The sequence below is a fragment of the Ceratotherium simum genome, chromosome 17, assembly GCF_057802395.1.
Source record: "Ceratotherium simum simum isolate JZ-2026a chromosome 17, ASM5780239v1, whole genome shotgun sequence".
NCBI classification, from domain to species: Eukaryota; Metazoa; Chordata; class Mammalia; order Perissodactyla; family Rhinocerotidae; genus Ceratotherium; species Ceratotherium simum.
Window position 1 is genome coordinate 53,280,621 of NC_141916.1, and position 10,558 is coordinate 53,291,178.

A 10,558-nucleotide genomic window follows, 5' to 3' on the forward strand; every position below is an offset into this window, starting at 1 on the left:
AATATAGGAAAATCATCTCAATCCTTAGGAATGTATTTTATTAATATTTTATTTTCTTTTTCTAGGGAGCGGTCAACTTCGCCTGGTAAATGGAGGTGGTCGCTGTGCTGGGAGAATAGAGATCTATCATGAGGGCTCCTGGGGCACCATCTGTGATGACAGCTGGGACCTGAGTGATGCCCATGTGGTGTGCAGACAGCTGGGCTGTGGAGTGGCCATTAATGCTACTGGTTCTGCTTATTTCGGGGAAGGAACAGGGCCCATCTGGCTAGACGAGGTGGACTGTAATGGAAAAGAATCTCATATTTCGCAATGCCCTTCACATGGCTGGGGACGGCACAATTGCAGGCACAAGGAGGATGCAGGAGTTATCTGCTCAGGTAAGTTCTGCATATAACCTCTGGTCACTATTACATAAGAAAGGCGGGGCAAAGGATAGTGAGGGATGTTAATCTCAGAGAATTCCCTGAAAAGCAGATACAGAGGAAAGTATTGTAAGTCAGGATCCCAGAAGTGTGGATTTGATGGACTAGTGCTACCTCATGTGCAAGGTAGTATAATATCAGAAAGAAAAAAATTCAGAAATGAGCTGGTGTATCATGAAAATGACAACAAAACTAATAATGAGAAGTTCTTTTATAAATATATATAGAACTGGATATTGGGTTCAGTGTACCACGTCATAATCACTTTATTAATAAAGAAATAGATTAAAAGGGACAAGAATAAATACATTCAGTGCTACATTATACAGAAAAAAAGATAATTATCATGCCTATGTAATTTTACTTGGGCTCCTTACTTCTCATAGGAGCAAAACTTACCATAAGAGTCCACAGCTCTTGTTTTGTATACGTGGCAAGCTTTAGAGACTATTGTAAAATAGAAAAATGTACTCAGTTGTAATATATTGAGGAAAACAGTATTATGACTCAGTAACTTAAGGGAGTGAAAAATTCTATATGATAAAAGTGATTTTGAGATCATTCATATTTAATGACATAAATCTGATAGAGAATATACACAGCAAAACTGTGAAATGTCAAAAGCAGAAATATTTTGTTTTAAAGTAATATAAACAAAACATGGGTTTAGTGTCTGAGTACCTCACTAAAATTTAACTATCAAGGACAGTCACAAAAAAGAAAAGAATGGAATAAGTTTCTTAAGGCTACAATTACAGTAATTTAGGGAGAAAAATCCAAAGTATGTAATTGATAAAAGGCTCTGAGCCTTTGATTGAGATTTAAAAGTCAATTTAGAATCATTGGTGGCATCCTAAAGAGGTCCCTAAGTACAAAACTCAAGACTAGAAGACCATAAAATATTTATAGGACAAACGCTATATTTCACTAACATCTACTAAATCATCCAGAACATACTGAAGAATTACTAGTAATTGACATATTGTACCTATTTTTAAAACCATTCTCACCTCAGGGTAAAGGGAAAGAGTCCTCTGAATCTTCAGAGAAGTTATGAAACTACTAATTCTGTATTTCACCCCAGAGTTCATGTCTCTGAGACTGATCAATGAAAACAGCAGAGAGACCTGTGCAGGGCGTCTGGAAGTTTTTTACAGTGGAGCCTGGGGCAGCGTTGGCAAGAGTAACACGTCTGACACCACTGTGGGGGTGGTATGCAGGCAGCTGGGCTGTGCAGACAAGGGGACCATTAGCGCTGCATCTTTAGACAAGACAACGTCCAGGCAGATGTGGGTGGACAATGTTCAGTGTCCGAAAGGACCTGATACATTATGGCAGTGCCCATCGTCTCCATGGAAGCAGAGAATGGCCAGCCCCTCAGAGGAGATCTGGATCACATGTGACAGTGAGTATCCATTGGCCTATATGAAAATTCCATTCTGTAACTCCACTATCATCTTCTGATCTCATTAAGTTGGAATACGTAACTTCTGGTTAATACCTATTTCACCTGAATGGCGTAATTGGTTTTATTTAATTTAGCCAGTATGTATTCAGGATTAGTGATCATTTTTCCAAAGAATGTTGTACTTCCCGCGGTCTTCTTGAAAGTTTTACTCAAGTGTTTTCTCTGTGAACAAATGAGGAGCAGAGAATATGTGATTCAGTGTTTGACTATTGAATGGTCTACCTTACCTTTTCCGTTTTTGTTTCAAGTATTATCTTGCTACACTAATATAAGGAGAGAAGCAGTCAGAAAGATCAATCCTAAGTACTACCGATTTTCCATCTTCTTAAACTGAAAGATTTCTATATACCTAGAAATCTCTCAAGTTCTTTTCTATTTGAAAGAACTTAACATTATAAAATGTTAACTTTATTCATTTGGTATTTCCTGATGAACACTAATGCTCTTATGTCCAGGATGAAATATACCCCGTTCGCTGAAAAGACATGCGCTTTCATAAAAGATGAATTTTGTTAACATATATATTTTAAATGCAAATTAAATAAGCAAATTTTAAAATAGAGATTTAAAAAAAGGGTTTCAAATCTCTTTTTTGACCTGTGACCTCTTAGAAACTTTTATCTTCTCAGAAATTGCCTAGTTATCTCTGATTTTTCAGACAAGATAAGACTTGAAGAAGGAAACACTACTTGTTCTGGACGTGTGGAGATCTGGCACGAAGGTTCCTGGGGGACAGTGTGTGATGACTCTTGGGACTTGAACGATGCTCAGGTGGTGTGTCGACAGCTGGGATGTGGCCCAGCTTTGGAGGCACTAAAAGAGGCGGCGTTTGGTCAAGGGACTGGGCCCATATGGCTCAATGAAGTGAAGTGCACAGGGAATGAGTCTTCTTTGTGGGATTGTCCTGCCCGATCCTGGGGGCACAGTGACTGTGGGCACAAAGAAGATGCTGCTGTGAGGTGCTCAGGTGAGTGCCAGTAACTTGGATTAAGCTTGAAATCTCCAGCAGTAAAGAGGAGGTGGGCAGTGAAGTGCCTTGTGTAAAGACTGGCCGTATCAACACAGGGATCTGGTGGGGAGAGAATCATGATGTTTCACTCTGAAGGAATGATGAAAACATTTGTTGTTATACACTGGCCTTCACCGAGGAAAAGAGTATAACTTATATGCATCCCTGTGCAGAAGGAAGAAAGACTAGGGGACTAGTTTTAGGTGGGAAAGAATAGTTAACTTGGTTGAGAGGCATGGAAGGCTCAGACAGAAAATAGAAATATTTGTTCTATATATTACTCCCAAAATTGAGTCTCCTTCTCTTTTCTCTTACAGTACCTGAAAAAGAATCATCAAATGCCACAGGTATATCATGGGGTTTATGAGCATGGGGCCAATTGTCTGCATTATTTAGAATCCTTGTCATTTAGAGAGTTTGGGTCAGAAGAAGTTCTGAGGATTTGAAATTTACTTCAGTAATTTTGTATCTGACCTAAGAAAGGGATAATAACTAGGGATCTGGGTCTTTTGGCTAAGACATTATCATATCTTGTGACATTTACTTGTGCTTAGGTCACTCATTCCTTGTTATACTTGGGATTCTCGGGGTAATTCTGTTGGCCTTTCTCATCGCACTTCTCCTGTGGACTCAGAAGCGAAGACGGAGACAGCGGCTTACAGGTCTGAGCCAAATTATGGTCTCCCTAACATTTCCATGGGAAAAGAAGGTTCTTGGGACAAAAAACAAAAACAAAAAGTATTAAACTCAAGTATCAAATGGCCAGAAAGATGGAGCCTAGAAGAGGTTTAAGCAGTTTCTCAGAAAAAAGGAAACAAGATTTCAGAGGAAAAAAGGGTCCTTTGTTGTATTGATGATGATTCCTGTACTATATCTACATATTTAATAGTGACGTTATACAATTGATAATTTAGAATGAATATGCGTATATGATTTAGGATGACTCCTTTATTGCCCAAACGTTTATTTGCTCTTACTATATAGTAACTACTAATTTTACTGTTCTGTCAAGCAATATGCTAAGCTCTGAAATTACAGACACGAATAATCAAGTGTTTTTGTCTTCCTGGAATTTCAAGTCTAGTAGAAGAGATATATATGTAAAAAAATAAACTGCAATATAGTGTTATACATTAATAACAATAAGGAACAAAAGCATCACAGAGAAGAGAGTAATTAAAAGAACTAGGGGAGTATCGGAGGCTTCTCGGAGGGTTTTAAGACAAATTTTGAAGATAAGGTTGAAAGAACTGGGTAAGGTGTCTTATAGGGAAAGAGAAAAATAAGTATAAGTGTAGAGAAGCTTAACGGATGGCACATTTGTTGTCTTAAGAGAAAGTAGAAGTTGAGTTCAAGGAGGGAATCTACTGATAAGGCTGGAGAAGAGGGAAGGAACAAATTTTATAGTTCTGTATTCTGGTCAGAAGATTAATAGTCACTAAAGAGTATTATGTGGGGGAGAGAAATAGTCAAGATGTCACTTTGAAAGTTCTGTTAGGCAACAGGATGTATGAGGGGTTAAAGGAGGATCTCATCATTGACCAGATAGCATTTTGAAATAGTTGAGATGAAAGATGAAAAGGACTTCATAGGGAGAATGAAGGGGAGAGGATAGATTTTAGGGAAATTTTAGACAAAGCTCCAATGAATTAGAGAAGACTGCTGGCTTGCCTAGGGGGAAGAAACTGGGTTATTATATGATGGCAATGGGGAGGTTTAGCTTCATCCTATTGCATTTGTGTATGTGGCATTATAGGGGAAAAGCTTGGTAGCAGAATGGGATGGAAACAAGACAGTAGCATGGATAAAGATTAGGTATCTCTGCACCACTGGGAAAAAGCCCACATAGGGAGGAGAAGTTTTATTGTGATCTGCTGATCCCTAACCTAGGACCTCTGTTTTCAGTTTCCTCAAGAGGAGAGAATTCTGTCCACCAAATTCAATATCGGGAGATGAATTCTTGCCTGAAGGCAGATGATCTGGACCTGCTGAATTCCTCAGGTCTGTGAGTTCTTTGAGGGTATAGTACTAAATGAAACTAAAAATTATTTTTAGAGAACATAAAAATTGCAATCATGGGGAGACCTCTGGCTAAGAGGCCTGTGATTATTTTTCACTGAGGTACAAAGAACCATACAGCAGAATATTATGACTTGGACTTCATTTTATTAAAACAGAAATTAATCTTCTAAAAAGTAATTTAGCTTTTCATATCTCTTTCACAGTTTTTTCCATTTACACTTCCTGCTACTTTCCTTTCTCTAACTTGGTATTTATTATATTTTTTTCTAAAAGTCTAACAGCTTAAACTTTCTATATCTTTATCCCAACAGAAAGAATAGCTATTCACAGCTACCTTATTTCCCATTACATAATGCTTCTTTCGTTGTCCTTTGGCTTCGGTTTAGCACCAGTGCACTAATTCTGCCTCTCAGTAGCATAACTCTGCTGGGTTGGAAGAAATATCCCAATATCTGCTTACTCCGTGAAAGTTCCATGCCTTCTCAATATTCCTTACCTTCTGAGATGGGCCTGCCTCACTTCTTCAATCCAAGGGATTTGGTATTTGCTGCAAGTATGTCAGGAAAACATATTTAAATCATGGGAAGGACTTCCTATGCCTCCTCAATGTCATTTATTTGCCTTCTTAATTGTGGACAGTGTCTTTAAATGTTCAAAGAGCTTCTAAGGCACTTGAGGGAAGTTCTGATTTATTTCCCAGAAAATTTTTCTTCCTTTCAGAAAATCCCAATGAGTCAGATGGTTTTAATGCTACTGGACTAATTTCTGTGTCTTAATCTCTTCCTATTTCTGGATGAAAAAGAGGACCATTGAGGTACACTGAGGTATACTGAAAAGGAAAATGGGAATCTATTACCCAGTGAGGTGAATAAGGAGAATTTATTCATTATTGTTCAAAACTGGTACATTCCTTTTGAAAATGGAGAATTCCTCTGGTATTAGAAGGAAAGAAAGAATGTATATACACATATATTTACCTATATATGTATATATGTTTATGTATATTTATGTATATCCATATTCAGAATATATAACAGCTTTTTATCAATATGTCTCTTATCCAGTTACATATATATTCTAATCAATAACAAAGGTACATCATGGAGCTAAGGAGAAACTGGGTAAATAAATATGAATAAATGGTTTAAAGACATTATAGGGATCATTTTAGGAAACAGATAAGGCGTATCTACAATTGTATAATGCATGCTATGGTAAAGATAGTATAAAATACTATGGGAATACAGAAAATTTGCCGAAGAAAGTTCGGGGAGATTGTGAAGAAGATGTGATGTTCAAGTTAAACATCAGATGACTGAAAGACCATTCTAGAGAAAGGACACAGCATGTTCAAAATACGGGGGCATAGAAGATAACCACACCTTTGGGGAACAGTAAGCAGTTTTTCACTCAAATGCATATACAGAGCATATTTATGGTGACAGGTGATGTACTGAGCATTGAAGATACAGAGATAAAAGATTCTATTGACAAAGACGTGATTGTTTAATGAAAGATCTCAGTCTATATGTGGCAATAATGCAGAGGTTTGTGGAGACAGGGTAAGTGACGAGAATCTAAGCTGAAAAGGATACAGACAGCCCTATAGTGAATGTTCTTATCTGCTATACTTCACGCTCACATTTTATTTTACGGACTGTTGGGGAGGTGGTGGGCTTTGGAAGATTAAGCTGGGGCAAGACATGATCAGATTTGACTTTTATAATTTGCTTTCACGAGGAAAGTGTATAACAAAAGAAGAGAAAGTAAACAAAGCAAGAAATTTAAGTCACACATCAAAAAGAAAAAATGGTTAAATGAGTTAGTGGACACGTTTTCCAATTTTTAAAAAATACAATTTTGGGAGGACTATACATTTAGAAATGATATGTGGAAAAAGCATGTTTTTTAATAGAAATCTTATATATAACATATGAGAAATACAGATTGAGACAAAGGATAAAAGTTGGAACTCTTGAAAGTATATAAATATAAAGTGTTAACATTGTATATATACACATATACAAATAGAGCTCTTATAAATTGTATATAGCATGAAAAGGACTGATATATGTATATGATATATATATCTATATATATTATCAATTGTTAAAACAAAGACAGCATCTAACGGATAATTGGGCAAAGCTATGAAAAGACAATTCACACAAAATGAATTTCAAATGACAAATACGGTCATGTGCTGCATAAAGACATTTTAGTCAATGATGGACCACATATATGACGGTGGTCCCATAAGATTAGTACCAAATAGCCTAGGTGTGTAGTAGGCTATACCATCTAGGTTTGTGTAAGTAAAGTCTATGTGATGTTTGCACAACGACGAAATCGCCTAATGACGCATTTCTCAGAAAGTGTCCACGTCGTTAAGCAACACACGACTATAGACATTCAAAAAATGCTCAAATTCACCAGTATGTCTAGCAGTTCAAATTATGATTAACAGTAATATATTGCTTTATATAAATCAGACTGACAAAAATTAAAAACAGCACCAATATTTATTGCTGGTGAGAATACAGAGAAAAATGTAATTTCAAACATTGCTATCGGAAATGAGAGGTATGGGAGCCTTTGGAGAAAGCAATCTGAAAACTTCTATTAAAATTTTTTTTAAAGTCTTCACGGATTCTTTGACCTGACAATTCTACCCCTGAGAATTTCTTCCATACAGATAAAGCCACTACTATGTAAGAACATACGTATACATATGAGGATTCCTTTTTGCAGCATTGTTAGTAATGGCAAAAAAAGCTGGAAACAAAGTGAATGCCAATCAGTGGAGTAGTGGCTGGAAAAATTATGGTGCAGCCAAGCAAAAAAGAAAAATCGTCCACAAAAATGCAATGATATCATGCCATTTGTGTGCTCTGTTATTGAATATAACTAAATATAGTGTTTACACCTATAAAATTATACATGTGTATATGTATAAAGAAACATTTAAAAATTCTAACAGCATTGTAAACTGAGGAGGACTATGAATGACTTTTGATTTATAATCTCAAATATATGAATATTATTCTGATGTAATAAATTATGCTTAAACTACTTTTTCCTTGAAAAGTAATCACTGCTGAATCACTGCTTCAGAATCAGATGAGGGTGCTTTTAAAAGTGACATTTCTGGGTACCACAGTAGTTCTATGGAATAGAAATAAATCTTACGCACACTGAAGTTTGAACATCATTGCATTTATGGGGCCAGCCCGGTGGCATAGTGGTTAAGTTTGCACACTGCTTCAGCGGCCCAGGGTTCACAGGTTCGAATCCTGGACGTAGACTGATGCACCACTCATAAAGCCATGCTGTGGCAGCATCCCACATACAAAATAGAGGAAGATGGGCATGGATGTTAGCTCAGGGCCAATCTTCCTCAGCAAAAAAAGAGGAAGATTGGCAACATATGTTAGGTCAGGGCCAGTCTTCCTCATCAAAAAAAAAAAAAATCATTGCCTTTAAGTTTTCTTTTCAGGAAAGGAATATGCTTTTTAATATATATGAGTGCGTCTGTGTGTGTGTGTGTGATAATGTAATGTAATACATTATATTCTTCTATAATGTAGTTCTTCTATGTGTGTGTATGTGAAGAGGAAAATAACATTTTTTTCTATTTATGGATTTAGTTCAGCCTTTATGATACTGTGATGAAGAATGGACTATTGAATGGACCAAGAATCCACCTCGTTCACTGAAGACTACAGTCCTTTGTCTCCTAGTATTCCAAAGACCACTGCTGAATTTATAAAAATTAAACAGTGAATGTGACTACTAAGAGCTGTGTATAAGACTTTCAAGGGGGTTAAACAAAAAGGAATATTGTTAATTTGAATTTGTCTTAAACTTGTTCTTGATTTTATGAATTCGTGAATGGGCTTTCTGACTTTTTTAGGGTTTCCAAAATATAATATGATGACTTTTCATTTGATAATATTTTCATTTGCATATAATATATATTTTTCTAGTTTGGTTTAAATAATAATTTTCTTCTTATTACCAAATAAAAACAAATTTATTTTTCCTTTAGTTTTCTTAAGAAAGGGAAAGTTAATGATTATTGAATGGTTTGTTAATAATATATGGTTATCTCTGAAAGGTGTGACTCTCATTGGTTCTTTAACCAAAAATTATCTAATCATTTATTCTTTCATTCAACAAAACTTACTGACCACCTACTGTTTGTCAGTTACTGTGCATTAAATACCCAACTATATGCCATGTACTGTGCACCCAATTATATCAGGTATTATATATGTGTGTAAATATATATAAATCTCCAATTACAATATACACACCTAGGAACCCCACCTATATGATAATTAACATGAATCTTTTTGTTCATATTTTAAAGTGACATATTCTATATTTTATATTTTGTTAATATTTTGAAGTAAAAGTATCATATTCTGTAATATGAAATAGAGTCTTTGCCTACATTTAGATTTATTTTACCAAAATTGTGTATCAGACATCAATTGTTAAAATACCTCCTTATTAATACATTAGTAGAAGGTAAATGAAAATTGTGATGGTACTCAGAATTTCCACCATTGTTTGAGAGAGTATTAGTAGTAGTGCTCCCCTCTCCTTTTATTGCTCAACATGTCTGTTAGATGGTAAAACTCTACTCCACGTAATAATAGTTAATACGTTGTATTTACTATGCACCAGACAATGCTTTAAATGTTTTACATGGGTTAACAGCTTAATCCTCACAATAACCTGACAAGTACATACTATTTTATACTTTCTTTAGATTTGGGAAAACTAAAGGACAGAGAGGTTAAATGACCTGGCTAAAGGCATAAAACTAGTAAGTGACAGAGCCGAAATTTGAAGCCAGGTACTCTGGCTCTAGAGGCCATGCTCTTAACCATCATGTTATATAAATATTGCCTTTCAAAATGAAATACAGTTTATATGGGACCAAAACATTTCCAACTTTCATTATCTTATACCCACTTAAGGGTAATTTGTGATACTTTTACTGTTTGCGGAGAATCAATTTACTTTGATGAAACAAGGGCAAGAATAGAGTATGGACCACCTCACCATACTCATCAAATCTATATGAGCAGGGGCCTGCCCTGTGGCTTAGCAGTTAAGTGCATGTGCTCCGCTACTGGCTGACCCGGTTCTGATCCAGGCGCACACCGACGCACCGCTTGTCCGGCCATGCTGAGTTGGTGTCCCACATACAGCAACTAGAAGGATGTGCAACTATGGCATACAACTATCTACTGGGGCTTTGGGGAGAAAAAGGGGGGGAAAAAAAAGGAGGAGGATCGGCAATAGATATTAGCTCAGGGCCAGTCTTCAGCAAAAAGAGGAGAATTGGCATGGATGTTAGCTCAGGGCTGATCTTCCTCACACACACACACACACACACACACACACACACACACACAAATCTATATGAGCAAAATTGTCCTATCAACTTTTGCCTCAGTGTCTGCTCCAAATCTATCTGTGTCTAGAGTCTCAAATTTTCTCATCTTTCATGTCTATGTCACTTGGCCACTTAAATCATCTAGTTAAAAAATAATGTTTTTTGGAAGAGGATGTATTTTAGAAATGGATATATTTACCTTTTCCCTCTTAACTCTTGGATTA

At 36.2% G+C, this 10,558-nt stretch overlaps 1 protein-coding gene across 5 annotated transcripts in view; it reads left to right on the forward strand.

The window, feature by feature from the left end:
* Nucleotides 1-9,321, forward strand: part of CD163 (CD163 molecule) — a 36,291-nt gene extending 26,970 nt beyond the window's left edge. For 2 of the 5 annotated variants that reach the window (XM_087442802.1, XM_087442804.1), the window contains exons 10-16: nt 66-380; nt 1,510-1,830; nt 2,552-2,860; nt 3,220-3,249; nt 3,457-3,564; nt 4,808-4,903; nt 8,572-9,320. In XM_087442802.1, the coding sequence (XP_087298928.1) occupies nt 66-380; nt 1,510-1,830; nt 2,552-2,860; nt 3,220-3,249; nt 3,457-3,564; nt 4,808-4,903; nt 8,572-8,585 (1,193 nt within the window). In that variant the 3' untranslated portion in view covers nt 8,586-9,320. Of the gene's footprint in view, nt 1-65; nt 381-1,509; nt 1,831-2,551; nt 2,861-3,219; nt 3,250-3,456; nt 3,565-4,807; nt 4,904-5,726; nt 5,789-8,571 lie in introns of all 5 variants that reach the window. The other 3 variants (XM_087442803.1, XM_087442805.1, XR_015555009.1) reach the window with 2 other exon arrangements.
* The last annotated feature ends 1,237 nt before the right edge of the window (nt 9,322-10,558 follow it).